The 21314-nt window shown below is 41.7% G+C and overlaps 2 protein-coding genes across 5 annotated transcripts in view; one reads left to right on the top strand and one right to left on the bottom strand.

Annotated features, from left to right (window-relative positions):
• LOC110489034 (MORC family CW-type zinc finger protein 3) overlaps positions 1-9527 on the bottom strand; it is a 25783-nt gene extending 16256 nt beyond the window's left edge. For all 3 annotated transcript variants that reach the window (XM_090198675.1, XM_090198674.1, XM_090198676.1), the window contains exons 1-6: positions 9168-9527; positions 8944-9016; positions 2022-2154; positions 1462-1683; positions 1096-1242; positions 375-537 (exon numbers count right to left, since the gene is read on the bottom strand). In XM_090198675.1, the coding sequence (XP_090054801.1) occupies positions 375-537; positions 1096-1242; positions 1462-1683; positions 2022-2154; positions 8944-9016; positions 9168-9245 (816 nt within the window). In that variant the 5' untranslated portion in view covers positions 9246-9527. The remainder of the gene's footprint in view (positions 1-374; positions 538-1095; positions 1243-1461; positions 1684-2021; positions 2155-8943; positions 9017-9167) is intronic.
• Positions 7660-20817, top strand: syce3 (synaptonemal complex central element protein 3). Of its 2 annotated transcripts, none has more exons than XM_021561585.3 (3): positions 7660-8850; positions 19441-19549; positions 19771-20817. In XM_021561585.3, exons 1-3 carry the CDS (start codon positions 8755-8757, stop codon positions 19941-19943), a joined length of 378 nt encoding a protein of 125 aa, XP_021417260.1. In that variant the 5' UTR covers positions 7660-8754; the 3' UTR covers positions 19944-20817. The 2 variants fall into 2 exon arrangements, with proteins under 2 accessions (XP_021417260.1, XP_021417261.1); XM_021561586.3 differs by lacking the exon at positions 7660-8850 and adding an exon at positions 18596-18924.
• Positions 20818-21314: the final 497 nt, after the last annotated feature.

Below are 21314 nucleotides of genomic sequence, written 5' to 3' on the forward strand. Positions count from 1 at the left end.
CCGGCCATGATTGGGAGTCCCATAGGGCGACGCACAATTGGCCCAGAGTCGTATGGGTTAGGGTTTGGCCGGATTAGGCCGTCATTGTAAATAAGAATTTGTTCTTAACTGACTTGCCAAGTTAAATAAAAGGCCAAAAAAAAGTATAGACATTTTTGAGGAGGGGACTTCCTGTTCAGAATCCTATTCAAATCATCAAACCTTTATCACTCTGTATGGCTATGCTGCATTCAAGGTCACAATCCTCTGGTGAATAGAGTTCAGCAAAGTGACTGAAAAGTTGACAGTGACCATCCTAACTGATCTCTCATCACTCATCACTTATTCTCATTGTAACACATCACTTCATCTTTTATTTTCTTTCTAACACTCACCCTCAGGGAGTAGTCCATCTCTGGGATGGTGTGGTCAGTCCTCTGCGGTCCAGGAAAGCTCTTCTTCCTGCCTCTAGTCTTGGTCTCCTCTGAGTGGATCTCTGGAATCCGGATGTCAAACTCATCGATCTCGAAATCCAGCTCTGGCTTACCATCTTTGTTCCTGTACGTAATATTGTAGAACTCATTACTCGTGTCAGCTTCCTTCTTCATATAATTATTTTACCTTTATTTAACTAGGCAAGTCAGTTAAGAACAAATTCTTATTTTCAATTACGGCCTAGGGATTACTGCCTGTTCAGGACAGATTTGTACCTTGTCAGCTCGGAGATTTGAACTTGCAACCTTCCGGTTACTAGTCCAACGCTCTAACCACTAGGCTACCCTGCCGCCCCAGTTATCAAATACTTATCTGTAATTAATCTGTAATCCTTTCTGCTTTCTGAGATGATACCCAATACGGTTTCATTACTAACAAGTGTGTGTAAGATTTGCTTCCATCCCTCTCCTCGACCCAACCTGGGCTTGAAGCAGGGACTCTCTGAATACATCGACAGCAGTCACCCTCAAAGAATCATTACTCATCGCACCATAAAAGAGGCAAGGGAAACAACTACTTCAAGGTCTCTCAGCAAGTGACGTCACAGATGGAAAAGCTACTAGGGCGCACCGTTAACTGCTAGCCATTTCACACTGGTTACATATGGGTGTGCATCTTGACCTGCGTATGTTCCAGATGAGGATCTTGGTGCCCTTCTTGGACAGGATGGAGTCAAAGTGCTGCAGCAGCTCCTGCTGGGTGTGGATCAGAGAGTGGGTCAGGATGGCATTCAGACTGGCCTCAGAGTCCTCAGTCACTACCAGCATCTGTAAAACATAGTTAAGGAGAGCAACCAGGATACACACACACACAGGCAAGCACACAGATGCAGACAAACACTTTTTATTTCACTCTTTATAATACACACACATGCATATACTCTCTCTTCCTCTCAACTTCAATTGCTTTATTGGCATGACAAACATTTTGGAAACATTTCCAAAGCATCAATGGTACTGCATTGGGTCCTCTCTTTGTGTAAGGATATTGGTCTGTTGGTTGAAGGGCACTATGGGGACGATGACAGCCTGTGCCTTTATAGCCTGTAAGTAGCTCTGGGACAGCATGCCGACGGTCAGACAGCCTCCGTTCTTAGTGAAGATCAGAGCGTCACGACCCAGACGCATGGAGCCAGACTTAAAGCCGTTTCCATAGACACCGATGGCCTGGTGGCTTCCCTTACCAGAACCTTTCTCTGTGAAACCAAAACTGAACAGACAAAGAGAAGAGGTGGGGTGAGATTGCATCGTTAGTTGGAGAGGTGTGTCTGTATTGGTGGGTAGAGAGAAAGTGTGTGTGTGTAGGACGTGTTTATGTGAGAGAGAGGCAGAGTGAGCGTGAGAAAAGAATGGTGTGAATGAAAGAAAAGGGACTGTTATGTAAAAGTAACTCATGTTGTTTATGTATGGTTAATTACAGTATAACAGTTCACATAGCAGTGTGTGTGTGTGTGTGTGTGTGTGTATAGAGGCTGCAACATGGACGATCAAACAGCAGTGTGTGTGTGTGTGTGTGTATAGATAACCGTACGCATGTGTGTTTCTCACCTGAGCATCTTGTGCAGTTTGTTGGGGGTCATGCCGCTGCCATTGTCAGTGAAGGACAGACAGAGCTGCTGTTGCTCCTCCACCACATCTATCCAGATCTGCCTGGCTGTCACTCCCGGGTCTGATGCATTATCTACACAGCACAAAATCAGTCAATCAATCATTAAATGCATCTATAAAGCCATTTCTACATGAAAAACTGTTGTAGAACAAGTTGTAAACTTCACACAGTGCTTCACAGGGGTGTACTGTAATTAGTAAAATCAGCTGACCAAGTTATCCTGAAGCAGGTGTGTACTGTAATTATTAAAATCAGCTGACCAAGTTATCCTGAGGCAGGTGTGTACTGTAATTATTAAAATCAGCTGACCAAGTTATCCTGAGGCAGGTGTGTACTGTAATTATTAAAATCAGTTGACCAAGTTATCCTGAGGCAGGTGTGTACTGTAATTATTAAAATCAGCTGACCAAGTTATCCTGAAGCAGGGGTGTACTGTAATTATTAAAATCAGTTGACCAAGTTATCCTGAAGCAGGTGTGTACTGTAATTATTAAAATCAGCTGACCAAGTTATCCTGAAGCAGGGGTGTACTGTAATTATTAAAATCAGTTGACCAAGTTATCCTGAAGCAGGTGTGTACTGTAATTATTAAAATCAGCTGACCAAGTTATCCTGAAGCAGGGGTGTACTGTAATTATTTCCCAGTTTGGGAAACCCTGCTATAGCTTAACCAGAAGGTGTGAAGTAGGTGAACTGCTATCTATTATATTCTTAAAAGGCCTTGTGCAGTCCAAATTATATTTTCCTGTGATTTATATCATATTGTGCAACAGCTGATGAAACAAACACTGTAAAAGTGTTAACAAATGTGATCAGTGTTATTTCCTGATAGTTACTGGTTGAAAATAAAATCTACACAGGAACTTCTTGTCAGCAAGGGCAGGAGTTTTGGCTTTCCATGGTGACATATAGGAATAAGCTGGAATCATATTACACAGGCTCCGCCACCTGCGGCAAGGGCTACAGTCCATTACAGATTACAAAGGAAGACTCAAACGTGATCTGCCTGACGCTGCCTCTATACAAGACGAACTCAATGCATTTTATTGGGTGATCTCGTTCTCTGAGGCCGACGTGAGAAAGGTTTTTAAATCAGGTCAACACCCACAAGGCCCGACAATATTCCAGGGCGCGTTGTCAGAGCATGCACAGAACAGCTGGCAGGCATATTCACGGTCATTTTCAACCACTCCTTGTCCCAGTCTGTAATCCCCACATGTTTTAAGATGACCACCATCATTGTGCTTAGTTCCTTCCTGTATTTGCGGTTACCCAAGACTGCGTGGCCACGCACAACTCCAACACCTCATCAAGTTTGCTGACGGCATGAGTCAGCCTACAGGGAGGACAGTGACCTGGCAGTGTGGTGCCAGAACAATAACCTCTCCCTCAACATCAGTAAGACCAAGGAGCTGATTGTGGACTACAGGAAACAGGCATGTCAAAAGCTTCAAAGTCCTCGGTGTCCAAATCATTAAAGACTTAAAATTATGCAAACACACGTGCAGTCGTGAAGAAGGTGCGACAGCGCCTCTTCCCCCTCAGGAGGTTGAAAAATGTCTTTGATCGCATGGCGCTACAGAGGGTGGTGTGGACAGCCCAGTACATCACTGGGGCCGAGCTCCCTGCCATCCAAGACATCTATATCAAGCGGTGTGGTTGGAAAATCATTAAAGACACCAACCATCCGAGCCACACACTATTCTCTCTGCTTCTGCATGGCAAGAGGTACCGGTGCATCAAGTCTGGCACCAACAGACTCTTCAACAGCTTCTATCCCCAAGCAATAAGATTGATAAATAGCTACACAGACCGAGTTAACCTTGAATCTTTATTGATCTTTTGTTTTTGACGCAGTCACAGAGCCCTACACAACCACACACACTCAATTTTGACATACATTTATACTGACTAGAGGTCGACCGATTAATTAGGGCCAATTTCAATCTGTATTTTTGGGCGCCGATTTAATATATATATTTTTTTACACCTTTATTTACCTAGGCAAGTCTGTTATGAACACATTCTTATTTTCAATGACGGCCTAGGAACGGTGGGTTAAATGCCTCGTTCAGGAGCAGAAAGACAGATTTGACATTGTCAGCTCGGGGGATCCAATCTTGCAACCTTACAGTTAACTAGTCCAACGCAATAACGACCTGCCTCTCTCTCGTTGCACCCCACAAGGAGACTGCCTGTTACGCAAATGCAGTAAGCCAAGGTAAGTTGCTAGCTAGCATTAAACTTATCTTTTAAAAAACATTCAATCATAATCACTAGTTAACTACACATGGTTGATGATATTACTAGATATTATCTAGCGTGTCCTGTGTTGCATATCTAGTGTGTCCTGTGTTGCATATATGACTGAGCATACAAGTATCTGACTGAGCGGTGGTAGGCAAAAGCAGGCGCGTAAACATTCATTCAAACAGCACTTTCGTGCGTTTTGCCAGCAGCTCTTCGTTGTGTGTCAAGCATTGCGCTGTTTATGACTTCAAACCTATCAACTCTCGAGATGAGGCTGGTGTGACCGAAGTGAAATGGCTGGCTAGTTAGCGCGCGCTAATAGCGTTTCAAACTTCACTCGCTCTGAGCCTTGGGGTGGTTGTTTCCCTTGCTCTGCATGGGTAACGCTTCGATGTGGTGGCTGTTGTTGTTGTGTTGCTGGTTCGAGCCCAGGGAGTAGCGAGGAGAGGGACGGAAGCTATACTGTTACACTGGCAATAGTAAAGTGCCTATAAGAACATCCAATAGTCAAAGGTTCATGAAATACAAATGGTAAAGAGGGAAATAGTCCTATAATTCCTATAATAAATACAACCTAAAACTTCTTACCTGGGAATATTGAAGACTCATGTTTAAAGGAACCAGCAGCTTTCATACGTTCTCATGTTCTGAGCAAGGAACTGAAACGTTAGCTGTCTTACATGGCACATATTGCACTTTTACTTTCTTCTCCAACACTTTGTTTTGGCATTATTTAAACCAAATTGAACATGTTTCATTATCTACTTGAGGCTAAATTGATTTTATTGATGTATTATATTAAGTTAAAATAAGTGTTAATTCAGTATTGTTGTAATTGTCATTATTACAAATACTTAAAAAAAAATATATATAAAAAAATATATATATAAAAAAAATCTGCCAATTAATCGGGATCGGCTTTATTGGTCCTCCAATAATCGGGATCGGCGTTGAAAAATCATAATCGGTCGACCTCTAATACTGACTCTCCACAAAACGCAGACACATACAAGCTGCTGCTACTCTGTTTACAGTTGAAGACAGAGGTTTACATACACTTAGGTTGGAGTCATTAAAACTAGTTTTTCAACCACTCACAAATGTTTTGTTAACAAACTATAGTTTTGGCAAGTCATTTAGGACATCTACTTTGTGCAAGTAATTTTCCAACAATTGTTTACAGACAGATTATTTCACTTATAATTCATTGTATCACAATACCAGTGGGTCAGAAGTTTACATACACTAAGTTGACTGTGCCTTTAAACAGCTTGGAAAATTCCAGAAAATTATGTCATGGCTTTAGAAGCTTCTGATAGGCTAATTGACATCATTTGAGTCAATTGGAGGTGTACCTGTGGATGGATTTCAAGGCCTACCTTCAAACTCAGAGCCCCTTTGCTTGACATCATGGGAAAATCAAAAGAAATCAAAGAAGACCTCAGAAAAACAAGTCTGATTCATCCTTGGGAGCAATTCCAAATGCCTGAAGGTACCACGTTCATCTGTGCAAACAATAGTACACAAGTATAAACACCATGGGACCACGCAGTTGTCATACTGCTCAGGAAGGAGATGTGTTCTGTCTCCTAGCAATGAACATACTTTGGTGCGAAAAGTGCAAATCAATCCCAGAACAACAGCAAAGGACCTTGTGAAGATGCTGGAGGAAACAGGTACAAAAGTATATATTACCACAGTAAAACAAGTTCTATATCGACATAACCTGTAAGGCCGCTCAGCAAGGAAGAAGACACTGCTCCAAAACCGCCATAAAAAGCCAGACTACGGTTTGCAACTGCACATGAGGACAGAGATCATACTTTTTGGAGAAATGTCCTCTGGTCTGATTAAACAAAAATATAACTGTTTGGCCATAATGACCATTGTTATGTTTGGAGGAAAAAGGGGGAGGCTTGCAAGCCAAATAACACCATCCCAACTGTGAAGCACAGGGGTGGCAGCATCATGTTGTGGGGGTGCTTTGCTGCAGGAGGGACTGGTGCACTTCACAAAATAGATGGCATCATGAGGATGGAAAATTATGTGGATATATTGAAGCGACATCAGTCAGAAAGTTAAAGCTTTGGTTGCAAATGGGTCTTCCAACTGGACAATGACCCAAAGCATACTCCAAAGATGTGGCAAAATGGCTTAAGGACAACAAAGTCAAGGTATTGGAGTGGCAATAACAAAGCCCTGACCTTGTGGGCAGAACTGAAAAAATGTGAGCGAGCAAGGAGGCCCACAAACCTGACTCAGTTACACCAGCTCTGTCAGGAGGAATGGGCCAAAATGCACCCAACTTATTGTGGGAAGCTTGTGGAAGGCTACCCGAAATGTTTGACCCAAGCTAAACAATTTAAACAATGCTACCAAATACTAATTGAGTGTATGTAAACTTCTGACCCACTGGGAATGTGATGAAAGAAATAAAAGCTGAAATAAATCATTATTCTATTATTCTGACATTTCACATTCTCAAAATAAATGGTGATCCTAACTGAGCTAAGACAGGGAATTTTTACTAGGATTCAATGTCAAGAATTGTGAAAAACTGAGTTTAAATGTATTTGTTTAAATGTATTTGGCTAAGGTTGAACTTCTGACTTCAACTGTATCTTATATCCTGTTGCCTAGTCACGTTTACATTTGTCATTTAGCAGACGCTCTTGTCCAGAGCGACTTACAGGAGCGATTAGGGTTAAGTGTATTGCCCAAGGGCACAGACAGATTTTTCATATAGTTGGCTCGGGGATTCAAACCAGCAACCTTTCTGTTACTGGCCCAATGCTCTTAACCACTAGGATACTTGTCGCATAGTCACCTTACCCCTAGACATATCTACCTCCATCACTGCAGTATCCATGCACATTGTAAATATGGTATTGGAACTGGCCCTGTATATACTTACTTGTGATCTTCATATTTCTTATATTTATTTTCCTATTATTACATTGTTATTGAATTGCTGGGTTTTGAGTTTGTAAGAAATGCATTTCACTGTATTTGTGTATGTGACAAAACTTGAAACATCTCCAGGCGGTAAATTGGTTAATAGACAAATAACCAAGAGCATTCCAAACCTCTCTGCCAATAACTAGTTTTCAGTGTTCCCTCTCCACTCAGACCACTCCGACAGTCCTAACAAAAATCTTTTTTGAGAAATAGTTAACTATTTTTGCCTATTTTAATGGAAATCTATTACAGTAAGGCACTTAATTGTTACCCAGAAATTATTTCATATTGATATAAAAACAGCTGCATTGGGCCTTTAATCAAAGTCACAACACAATGGGCTTGTTTGAGTTGAGAAGTGAAGTTGGGGAGCCGAAAGTCGGACACGGATGTGGTTTTGCAACAGGAAGGCTCGGTGCACCATGTCAGTGTTGCCATGGTTTCTAAAAGATTATATGTAATGTCAAAATAAATACGTCACCAATCCCCATATCACACACTCAAAAACTTTAAATATAGGTGTACATTGTACTAACAATTGGTGAAAGAGAGACTCAAATATCATGTTCAACTATACATGAATCGCATCAAAGTTAGTTCCTGTTTAGTTACTTCTTTGGTCACGTTTGTGTGGGTCAAACAAAAACATCCTAATGATTAGTTGACAATTGCCTTCCACAATTCAGGTGATGGCTGCAGGATGAAGTTGAAGAGCAACTGTGGAAATTTGCAGGCGACTGCAGACAAACCTTCATGACCATTGATGATGTGGTTTTTGTAAAGTATAAGCAATCATCATGTAGGCAGACCATTTTTATCCCCATAACGCAACACACTTTGGAAGGTGGTGACCAACGACTTGACAAAAGTGATCTGCTCCAAAACAAGCCCAGTATGTATCTTCAGTGCTTGACTAAAGTAGGTGCCGGAACTGTTTATATTCAGGTGCAGGAGCTCCACAATACTTTGGAGCTAATATCCTAAGAGGAACAGCAGCTCAAGCAGTAGCAAATGTGAGGTGCTGGTACTCAGCTACGTGAGCTCCTGCCCAAGTCAAGCACAGCGTATTTTAACCAAATGCAAGTCTCCAGTATACACCTCACTTGGGGTTATTCCAAGCATGCAAATCGTAGGCTTTTACAAACCAACAGACAATGCACACGGCACCAACCAACGTGCCAATTCCAACCAATGATCATGCACAGAGTGGAGGTTTCTCAGCGCTGACTGGTTGAAACACATCTACAGATAAAAAAGGAACAGGAATAGAAAACATTCTACGCGCATTACAAGTGGTGTTACGGTGTTGATACTGCGTCGAGAAAAATATGTTCTGCATGCCTGGCAAGCGACGTCATGTCATAAAAGTTACTGTAGGCAGAACTTTTTCCTCCAAGTTATGGCACTTCATTTATTATACTTACATTTTATAACTAAAGTTAAGTATATGCGACACATATTGCGATGGGAAAAGAACAGGTGGATGATAGGCTGTCGATGAAGAGCGCGCACCACAGACATGGCGTCTATAGTATTTTTTACGCGGAAGCCATGTCACCAGTAAGTTTTTACGCACACACATTTGCAACGTTCCTACCTCCAGCAGAAGGGGAAATGAAAACACAAAGTATCCAAATTAAAGTTGTCTGTTACCTATTAGTTCTGCAACTGCGCTGAAAGGCCACGTATGACTTGTTGAATTACTATTCAGGAAGGACGGACTCATCTGCAAAAAAACAACAACTTCGATATTTAGTAATTTTCTTTATAATAAAAACAAAACGTCAACAACCAATATAGACTATAATAACGAATACAAATGCAATAGCTCATAACCCGTTTTTGTACAATAAATAACTGATTTAAAAAATACATACGGAACTGAGACGAATCCCATGCTCGCTAAGCCTCGCCATGTTTTTACAGTGAAAGCCAGTTGCAGGCAAACGACACATACGTCAAAGACAGTAGAGTTTAAACTCTGTGCCTACGTAGTGAGTAGCGACAGGCCACACGCGCAGGTCTGTCTTGCCGCGTTCACATTCTAACCGGAACTAGGAAACTCTGAAATGTACGACTTGCTATCCTAGTCATACCAGGGTCCTGTTCAACCAGATAGCACGTCGGAAATGTTAGAGTTTCATAGTTCCGAATAGTACATACACGCGGCATCTGTTCAGCCCACCGGGGGAGGTCTTCACTAGCTTCTAACACATAGTCATAAACCACGCCCATTTTGACAATTTGTTTAAAAAATGTTTTAAATAACCCTAACAGTAACCACACTGCTAATCCCCCGGGGAGTTGCAAGGTGGTGCACCTGCTTCCCCCCCCCCCCCCCCCCCCCCCGGTGTTTTAGACGTATGGTTTCAAAGTTCAGAAAAGCCTTCGCAGAATAGAATAACAACTTCTATCGACAATGAGAGTGCCAAAGTAGTAAGTGTTGGTGTGGTCTAAAACTAATAGTGTAGTAATGGAAACCCCACAATACGCCCCTAGTGCGCACAGAAGTAGTTTTTTAAATCTGCCTTTTTAAAATAAAGGTGAGTTTGGTTTGGACAAACAAAACCAGGGCTGTGTGTTCTAGTCTAGTGGACATTGAACCTTGACCTTACAGTTTTATCTCCTGGGTATTGAAACAGACCACAGAATGTTGCACCATTCAGCCATACAAACAACTTCCTCTAGTCCAGCGATTCACACAACAAAAGTGGGCGTATAGGACCCCCAGGGGCCTCAGATAACATTCAGGAGGTCCCTTAAAGCAGGGTCTCTGGATAAAATGATCACATTGAAAATAATAGCCGCAATGCCAAAATATCTCACATTTTAATGGAAAACTGTTTTACAGACATTAAAACATTGTCCAATTTCATATACAGTGCATTCAGAAAGTATTCAGACCACTTCCCTTTTTCCACATTTTGTTACATTACATCCTTATTCTAAAATAAAACATTTTCCTCATCAATCTACACACAATATCCCATAATGACAAAGCAAGATTTTTTTTCAAATGTATAAAAAATAAAAACAGAAATACCTTATTTACATAAGTATTCAGACCCTTTGCTATGAGACTCCAAATTGAGCTCAGGTGCATCCTGTTTCCATTGATCATCCTTGAGATGTTTCTACAACTTCCACCTGTGGTAAATTCAATTGATTGGACATGATTTGGAAAGGCACACACCTGTCTATATAAGGTCCCACAGTTGACAGTGTATGTCACAGCAAAAAAACAAACCATGAGGTTGAAGGAATTGTCTGTGGAGCGCCGAGATTTGATCGGGTTGAGGCACAGATCTGGGGAAGGGTACCAAAAAAATGTGTGCTGCATTGAGGGTACCCAAAAACACAGTGGCCTCCATCATTCTTAAATAGAAGAAGTTTGGAACCACCAAGACTCTTCCAAGAGCTGGCCGCCCTGCCAAACTGAGCAATCAGGGGAGAAGGGTCGAGGTCAGAGAGGTGACCAAGAACCCAATGGTCACTCTGACAGAACTCCAGAGTTCGTCCTTGGAGATGGGAGAACCTTTCAGAAGGACAACCATCTCTGCAGCACTCCACCAATCAGGCCTTTATGGTAGAATGGCAACGAAAGACTCTCAGACCATTAGAAACAAGATTCTCTGGTCTGATGAAACCAAGATTGAACTCTTTGGCCTAAGTGCCAAGAGGAAACCTGGCACCATCCCTACGGTGAAGCATGGTGGTGGCAGCATCATACTTTGGGGATGTTTTTTAGCGGCAGGGACTGGGAGACTAGTCGTGATTGAGGGAAAGATGAACCAAGCAAAGTACAGAGAGATCCTTGATGAAAACCTGCTCCAGAGTGCTCAGGACCTCAGACTGAGGTGAAGGTTCACCTTCCAACAGGACAATGGCTCTAAGCACACAGCCAAGACAATGCAGGAGTTGCTTCGGGACAAGTCTCTGAATGTTCTTGAGTGGCCCAGCCAGAGCCCGGACTTGAACCTGATCGAACATCTCTGGAGAGACCTGAAAATAGCTGTGCAGCGACAATCCCCGTCCAACCTGACAGAGCTTGAGAGGATCTGCAGAGAAGAATGGGATAATCCTCCAAATACAGGTGTGCCAAGCTTGTAACTTTATACCCAAGAATACTCAAGGCTGTAATCACTGCCAAAGGTGCTTCAACAAAGTACTGAGTAAACACTAATGTAAATGTAATATATACAGTGCCTTGCGAAAGTATTCGGCCCCCTTGAACTTTGCGACCTTTTGCCACATTTCAGGCTTCAAACATAAAGATATAAAACTGTATTTTTTTTGTGAATAATCAACAACAAGTGGGACACAATCATGAAGTGGAACGACATTTATTGGATATTTCAAACTTTTTTAACAAATCAAAAACTGAAAAATTGGGCGTGCAAAATTATTCAGCCCCCTTAAGTTAATACTTTGTAGCGCCACCTTTTGCTGCGATTACAGCTGTAAGTCGCTTGGGGTATGTCTCTATCAGTTTTGCACATTGAGAGACTGACATTTTTTCCCATTCCTCCTATCAAAACAGCTCGAGCTCAGTGAGGTTGGATGGAGAGCATTTGTGAACAGCAGTTTTCAGTTCTTTCCACAGATTCTCGATTGGATTCAGGTCTGGACTTTGACTTGGCCATTCTAACACCTGGATATGTTTATTTTTGAACCATTCCATTGTAGATTTTGCTTTATGTTTTGGATCATTGTCTTGTTGGAAGACAAATCTCCGTCCCAGTCTCAGGTCTTTTGCAGACTCCATCAGGTTCTTTCAGAATGGTCCTGTATTTGGCTCCATCCATCTTCCCATCAATTTGAACCATCTTCCCTGTCCCTGCTGAAGAAAAGCAGGCCCAAACCATGATGCTGCCACCACCATGTTTGACAGTGGGGATGGTGTGTTCAGCTGTGTTGCTTTTACGCCAAACATAACGTTTTGCATTGTTGCCAAAAAGTTCAATTTTGGTTTCATCTGACCAGAGCACCTTCTTCCACATGTTTGGTGTGTCTCCCAGGTGGCTTGTGGCAAACTTTAAACAACACTTTTTATGGATATCTTTAAGAAATGGCTTTCTTCTTGCCACTCTTCCATAAAGGCCAGATTTGTGCAATATACGACTGATTGTTGTCCTATGGACAGAGTCTCCCACCTCAGCTGTAGATCTCTGCAGTTCATCCAGAGTGATCATGGGCCTCTTGGCTGCATCTCTGATCAGTCTTCTCCTTGTATGAGCTGAAAGTTTAGAGGGACGGCCAGGTCTTGGTAGATTTGCAGTGGTCTGATACTCCTTCCATTTCAATATTATCGCTTGCACAGTGCTCCTTGGGATGTTTAAAGCTTGGGAAATATTTTTGTATCCAAATCCGGCTTTAAACTTCTTCACAACAGTATCTCGGACCTGCCTGGTGTGTTCCTTGTTCTTCATGATGCTCTCTGCGCTTTTAACGGACCTCTGAGACTATCACAGTGCAGGTGCATTTATACGGAGACTTGATTACACACAGGTGGATTGTATTTATCATCATTAGTCATTTAGGTCAACATTGGATCATTCAGAGATCCTCACTGAACTTCTGGAGAGAGTTTGCTGCACTGAAAGTAAAGGGGCTGAATAATTTTGCACGCCCAATTTTTCAGTTTTTGATTTGTTAAAAAAGTTTGAAATATTCAATAAATGTCGTTACACTTCATGATTGTGTCCCACTTGTTGTTGATTCTTCACAAAAAAATACAGTTTTATATCTTTATGTTTGAAGCCTGAAATGTGGCAAAAGGTCGCAAAGTTCAAGGGGGCCGAATACTTTCGCAAGGCACTGTATATATATATATATATATTTTTCTTTCTTAAAAAATGTCTAAAAACCTGTTTTTGCTTTGTCATTATGGGGTATTGTGTGTGGAATGATGTGGAAAAAATACATTTTACTCCATTTTAGAATAAGTCTGTAACGTAACAATATGTGGAATAAGTCAAACGGCGTGAATACTTTCTGAATGCTCTGTATGAGGTGTTCCATGTCATTTCAGCAAGCCGTGACACCCACCATCAGATTGTTCTGAAATTGTTTCTGTAGTTAGAAAGGCAAGATTGGCATTCCTGAAACATTATTTTCTTGAAATGTTATTAAGTCTCCAAGAAATTTGATTGCATCGAAATTGGCTATTTAAAATGTATGGGATTCAGATAATATTAAATAAATATAGTACCAACGTCCAATTTGGAACAAACTTCTTCCTACAAATGAGTATGACGAATCCCCCAAAAACAGCCTAAAGACACCCACGGACCCTGACACCCCATGCCAAACCAACCCCAACAAACAGTATACAGTATAATTTCTCTATGTTTGACAAATAGTATGAAGCTGTGGCTTGGAGTATTTCTTCTCCATACTATGTAATGTATTCCCTGTGAATCTAGTAATGTGTTTTTCAATAACTAATTGATGTCACTTGTTTATTTACCATAAAGTAGTGTGATAGGACCAGGTGTTGACCAGTAGATGCCGCTGTTCCTGCTATATATTGTGTTATTGACTGTACGTTTGTTTATCCCATGTTTAACTCTGTGTTGTTTGTGTCATACTGCTTTGCTTTATGTTGGCCAGGTCGCAGTTGTAAATGAGAACTTGTTCTCAACTGGCCTACCTGGTTAAATAAAGGTGAAATAAAATATTAAATAAAAAAATTCAATATCACCACACTTTTATCCATTTTGCTGGGCCTGGTTTCCTTAAAGCATCTTAAGGTTAAGGCTAAATTAATCTTAGAACAATGGGATCCTATTGTTCAACAATGCATTTAGCCTTAAAATGATGCTTTTGGGAAACCGGCCCTAGTCTCAGGTGTTTATTAAATACATCACAACACATTCCTTTGCAACTTTGGGTAGAACATCAAATCGTCCTCAAAATTCAAGCTTGTCCTCCATGAAAGCAATTCAGTTTGCCCCCCCTCCCCCTTTGTGTGTGGTTAGTCCCTTCAAAAAAGTCTGGATTAGGTACTGTTAGATTATTCTTGGTGAAGAAATTAACCACACATTCTTCCCAGTCAAAACAGTTTGAGCATATATTATGACGCTTTTGTTAATTTTGGTGTTCCACAGGGCTTTTTCCGCTGTTCGTGTACATACATCTTTTTCCTGGGGTAAGTCGAAGTTCGGTAGCTGAAGTGCACTACCTCAAGTGTTTGCTGTCATTCAATGAGAGACGACTAGTTTTCATGCACACTTTTTCACATGAGAAATACTGCACCAAACATCTTAGTTAGATGTAAAAATTATGTGATTAAGACCTCTGCATTAATTAAAGATTTCTTGATTATGAGGCAGTGTACTGTATACTGGCTATGTTGTTGCTACGGCATCTCAATAGGAACAAACAGTAATGTTGCTGTTTTTTTCTCATTTTTCAAGCGAAGGTCTTGTCAGGGAGTATGCGAGGCACAGACATTTTCTTTGCCTACCGAGTTCTTCTAGGAGCCAACAGAACCTAGTATGCTGGCAGCTTTAAGCTACAGTAGTTGTAATGGTTTCAATGTTATGGTGTCTAATGGTCTTCAATGGTAAAATTCCCAAACACACACGGTATAGTATTTTGTGCATGGTAAGGGTGCTGGGTTCTATTAAGGTTGTCACAATATTTTAGTCCCTAGCCCATTTTTCCATCAAAGTTTTGGGCTTGTAGGAAAAGTCTTTATGTGAGAATTGCACCATAGGGATTGCATTAGAGAGCGGCCACTTGTTGGACTATTCAAGTAGAGTTGGTTTGAAGAATTAGGTTGCTAAGAGATGGACAAACTGAATTGCTTTCATGGGGGACTGGCATGAACCGTGAGGATGACCACACAATCAGTAGCGGGTACAATCACTAGGGAAGACAGAAAAAGCCATTTTACAACCTATTTGTTGTGATAATTACATTGTTTGCTCTATAACCGGTTAGTTCATATGCCTTGCGACGGTGATATATAGGTCAAGACAATAAGAAGACACCGTAGCAGAATAAATACAACCACACCTTTGTTTCATCACAAAACTGGAGAGCAACCTCTGTCCGGTGAAGTCCACAAAGCATATTGCATGTAACTAACATTTACAGTGCATTCTGAAAGTATTCAGTCCCCTTGACTTTTTCCAAATGTTGTTACATTACAGCCTTATTCTAAAATGGATTAAATCAGTTTTTTTCTTCATCAATTTACACACGATACCCCATAATGATAAAGCAAAAACAGTTTTTTAGAAATGTTAGTAATTTATTCAAAGTAAAACAGGGGCCTCCCGAGTGGTGCAGCGGTATAAGGCACTCCAGCAGACCCGGGTTCCATCCCAGGCTGTGTCTTGCCCGGCCGCAACCGGGAGACCCATGAGGCAGTGCACAATTGTCCCAGCATCGTCCGGGTTAGGAGAGGATTTGGCTGGCTTGTCCTTGTCCCATCGTACTTTAGCGACTACTTGTGGTGGGCATGCGTGCTGACTTCGGTCGACGCATTGGTGTGGCTGGTTTCCGGGTTTAGCGAGGCGTTTGTCAAGAAGCAGTGCGGCTTTGCGGGATCGTGTGTCGGAGGACGCATGGCTCTCGACCTTTGCCTCTTCCGAGTCCATACGGAAGTTGCAGCGATGTAACAACCAATTGCATATTACGAAATTGGGTTTAAAAGGGGTAAAAAAAAAGTATTCAGATCCTTTACTCAGCACTGTGCTGAAGCACCTTTGGCAGCGATTACAGCCTAGAGTCTTCTTGGGTATAACATTACAAGCTTGGCACATCTGTATTTGGGGAGTTTATCCTATTCTTCTCTGCAGATCCTCTCAAGCTCTGTCAGGTTGGATGGGGAGCGTCGCTGCACAGCTATTTTCACATCTCTTCAGAGATGTTTGATTGGGTTCAAGTCCGGGCTCTGGCTGGACTACTCAAGGACATTCATAGCCACTCCTGCGTTTTCATGGCTGTGTGCTTAGGGTCGTTGTCTGTTGGAAGGTGACCCTTCACCCCAGTCTGAGGTCCTGAGCGCTTTCATCAAGGATCTCTCTGTACCTTGCTCCGTTCATCTTTCCCTCAATCCTGGCTAGTCTCCCAGTCCGTGCCGCTGATAAACATTCCCACAGCATGATGCTTCCAACACCATGCTTCACCGTAGGGATGGTGCCTGGTTTCCTCCAGACGTGACGCTTGGCATTCAGGCCAAATAGTTCAATCTTGGTTTTATTAGACCAGAGAATCTTGTTTCTCATGGTCTGCGAGTCTTTTAGGTGCCTTTTGGCAAACTCCAAGCGGGCTGTCATGTGCCTTTTCCTGAGGAGTGGCTTCCGTCTGCTGCAGAGATGGTTTACCACAGGACGACTCCAATCAAGTTGTTGAAACATTTTAAGGATGATCAATGGAAACAGGATGCACCTGAGCACAATTTCAAGTCTCACAGCAAAGGGTCTGAATACTTACTTAAATAAGGTATTTCTGTATTTGTTGTAATACATTTTGCGCTAATTTCTAGAAACCTGTTTTCGCTTTGTTATTATTAGAATAAAGCTGTAAAGTAACAAAATGTGGTAAAAGGGAAGGGGTCTGAATACATTCCGAATGCACTGTATATAAAAAAGTATGTGGACATCCCTTCAAATGAGTGGATTCAGCTATTTCAGCCTCCCCCGTTGCTGACAGGTGTATAAAACCTTGCACACAGCCATGCAATCTCCATTGGTAAACATTGGCAGAAGAATGGCCGGCCTTACTTAAGAGTTCAGTGACTTTCAACGTGGTACCGTCAAAGCCCTTTTCTGTGGTATACTGGCCATATACCACAAACTTCCAAGGTACCTTGTTGCTATTATATACTGGTTGCCAACCTAATTAGAGCAGTAAAAATAAATGTTTTGGCATACCCGTGGTATACGGACTGACATACCACGGCTGTCAGCCAATCAGCATTCAGGGCTCGAACCACCCAGTTTAAAATTACAAATAGTTTGTAGACTGCATATTGACTGCAAGAAGCCCAAACAGATGTGTTTGACTAAAACATATTTCTTAAATTAAAATCATTTGGAGCTCATTTCCTGGAGTTTTAAAATTAAATTAAGCAATTTAACCCGTGGGCCACCAGTTGGGGAACCCTGATCTAGTGGAAAGCCTTCCCAGAAGAGTGGAAGGTGTTATAGCAGCAAAGGGGGTACCAACTCTATATTCATGCCCATGATTTTGGAATGAAGTGTTTGACGAGTAGGCGTCCACATACTTTTGGTCATGTAGTGTATTTTCATAATGAGACAAATCTATCGGTTTTCTACCCAAAGTTGCAAAGGATCAGTGTCATCTAGTAGTCAAAACCTTGTATTTTCACCCTACTTTATGGTAAATATCAAATCAAATCAAATCAAATGTATTTATATAGCCCTTCGTACATCAGCTGATATCTCAACGTGCTGTACAGAAACCCAGCCTAAAACCCCAAACAGCAAGCAATGCAGGTGTAGAAGCACGGTGGTTAGGAAAAAATCCCTAGAAAGGCCAAAACCTAGGAAGAAACCTAGAGAGGAACCAGGCTATGTGGGGTGGCCAGTCCTCTTCTGGCTGTGCCAGGTGAAGAATATAACAGAACATGGCCAAGATGTTCAAATGTTCATAAATGACCAGCACGGTCAAATAATAATAATCACAGGCAGAACAGTTGAAACTGGAGCAGCATTCAACTTCAATTACTAATTTCTCTGAACAGGGGAAAAAAATACATCTCCAGATTCACATGGGCATACATTACATAGTATGGAGAAGCAATACTACAAGCCACAGCTTCATACTACTTGTCAAACATTGAGAGCCCACCGATACTGAATACTGGTTGTTGGGGTGGGATTGGTGTGAGGGTCCATGGCTGTTTTTCTTATATTTTGGGGGGATTCCTTCGTGTCTTACTCATTGGTAGGAAGATGTTTGGTCCAAATCAGACATTGGGTACTATATTCATTGAATATTATCTGAATCCTATAAATTAAAATGGTCAATTTGAGTGTAATCAATTAGCATAATTTCACATTTCAAATTATATTTAAACTAAATCAAGCTTCAGGAATGCTAATCCTATCTGTTACTAACTACAGAAATGATTTCCGAACAATCTGAGATTGCGGGGGTCGAAATCCTATTTTTTGTGTTTTTTTGAGGTGGAACAACCCGTGTATTATTGAATATAAGGAATTTTTGTTGGGCGATACACTATCAAGATGCTTATCAATTAATGGGCCATTGGCTCCAGCACATGACAGGTTGGGTTCGATTTGACCCTGGGAAATTCCATGGTAACAGAATTATGCTGAGACTCATTTATCACTTTGAATTGTATACCAAACAAAAACAATTGATTTGAAAGTTTAACAAACCACATAACTATGCACAAGGACTACTTTTAACAATTTCCACAGAATAAAATTCGAGGGAGATTTTATAGCAGATCTGTTACCAAAGTTTTAATATCTGCAGTTTTCCCAGTAAAATATGTTTTTACTAAGTAAATTGTTCGAAGTAATAATTTATTTATTGGCATGACGATCCGCAAATGTGTTCCTCAGTGCGCGCGCAATATTTGCTAACAAACAACCAAGACAAAAGGAAGAGTCTCCTAGCTAGAGCATTGTAAGTATTTTTTTTCTTGATTTTTAAATATTCATAACTAAGAAGATCCTTATTTTATTAAGGTACTCGAAATTGTGTTATTTAAACCAAACTTGATACAATCTCACAGACTGCTTCATTTGTTTGGATACATTTTAGCAACGGTTTGCAGTCAGCTAGCTAACGTTAGCTAGTGAATTTAGCTAGCTAACGACACGGACCTGTCAATCAAATGTCGCCAAAATAAAACGGATTTGAAAACGTATTAACTAGTTTATCCACGGCCATACCTTATACGTATTTACAATGCACGTGTTTTTAAGAATCCATGTTATGTACAACGTAATGCACTGAATTTGTAATTGTATTTGAATGTGAAATTAAAATAAAAATTATTAAAAAAATAAAACGTATTTATACCAATCATTTTGGTACGCTCATGAATCATTTACAGTGTGGTTACTTTTGGTTGCAACAATTACAGTAACATTATTAGTTAGTGTTTCTAATTTTAATGAGAATATACGGGGATTGTAGATGGCCGCTTCTCCTTCATCCTGCGACCATCAAGAGGACTGGGGCGAAGAGATGATGGAGTTGAACAAGGATTTAGAGAGAATGATTGAAGACGTGGAAAATATATCAGGTATGGTAACTAGCTTTATTAAGCATCTGTATGATGTACCTATTGTTATTCTGAGATAACTCTCCACCACCATTCAATTTACTACCCTTTTTTATTACATTTAGGAAAGGGAATTACACACATCCATTATCTAAATTCCGCCTTGTGTTTTAAATCATACTCTGTACGACCCAATACTGACACCAACTGCCCTATCCCTCATCTCCCCTGTGGTTTCCCAGTACAGCTGACGTGGATGGCCTATGACATGGTGGTGCAGCGAACCAGTCCTGATCTGGGGGACTCCATTCGTCGGCTGGAGGAAGAGTTTCTCCGCTGCAGGGCTGTCATCTGTGGCTCCCCTGGGGAACAAGAGCCGAACCAGGGGCAGGGAAATGACCAGGGGATGGGATAGGAACTGGGACATGGGTTGAACCAGGGGCAAGGAAATGACCAGGGGATGGGATAGGAACTGGGACAGGGGCAGGGAAAGGACCAGAGGATGGGATAGGAACTGGGACAGAGGCTGAACCAGGGGCAGGGAAAGGACCAGGGGATGGGATAGGAACTGGGACAGGGGATGAACCAGGGGCAGGGAAAGGACCAGGAGATGGGATAGGAACTGGGATGGGCTGAACCAGGAGCAGGGAAAGGACCAAGGGATGGGACAGGGTCAGGGAAAGGACCAGGGGATGGGATAGGAACTGGGACAGGGTCAGGGAAAGGACCAGGGGATGGGACAGGGTCAGGGAAAGGACCAGGGGATGGGATAGGAACTGGGACAGGGTCAGGGAAAGGACCAGGGGATGGGATAGGAACTGGGACAGGGGATGGGATAGGAACTGGGACAGGGGCTGAACCAGGGGCAGGGAAAGGACCAGGGGATGGGATAGGAACTGGGACAGGGGCTGAACCAAGTTATGTGGATGAAGTGTCCTAGACCTGTACATACCACCGCCATCCCACTGACAGATGTGATTGGCCGTGATTCACCAGGAATATCTGATGTTCTGAAATGGACCTGAATCCAAAGATAGTAGCCTGCGTCCTGTCCTGTATGCTTGTCTACAATGTTGTTGCAGTTATATGTAGACTAGTCTCATCTCTAGCAGCAACCACTGCCCCACACTGCATGCTGTCTAAGCTGAGCAGCAGGCTGTTGTATGGTGCTGTTGTATGTAGGTTATTGTTGTGTGTTATGTACCTTTGGACAGGGTGTTCAATTAGCTTTAGTGTTGTGTTCTGAATTTGTGGTTTGGTTAAGTAATAAGATAAATTTGAATAGCGAATATTGACTGTCAGCTTGTTTATTGGGATGCCAAAAGGAGTTGGTAAAATGTGCATACACGTGTTGACATTCTACATATTGATAGTCACATCCTAGTCGTACCACCAGCAGTCATGGTACTGTAGAGTTGTACATTTCTAAAGCCTTTATCTCATTCTTCATGTACGCTGAACAAAATTATATTAACACAACAATTTAATTACCTTTATTTAACTAGGCAAGTCAGTTAAGAACAAATTCTTGTTCAGGGGAAGAACGACAGATTTGTACCTTGTCAGCTCGGGGATTTGAACTTGCAACCTTCCGGTTACTAGTCCAACGCTCTAACCACTAGGCTATCCAGCTGCCCCAAGTTACAGTTCATATAAAGAGATCAGTCAATTTAAATAAATTCATTAGGCCCTAATCTATGGATTTCACATGACTGGGAATAAAATAAAATAAAGTAGAGCGTGGATTAGAAAACCAGTTTGTATCTGGTGTGACCACCATTTGCCA

Source organism: Oncorhynchus mykiss, chromosome 14 (genome assembly GCF_057628025.1).
Source record: "Oncorhynchus mykiss isolate SJ-2025 chromosome 14, ASM5762802v1, whole genome shotgun sequence".
In the NCBI taxonomy this organism is placed as follows: Eukaryota; Metazoa; Chordata; class Actinopteri; order Salmoniformes; family Salmonidae; genus Oncorhynchus; species Oncorhynchus mykiss.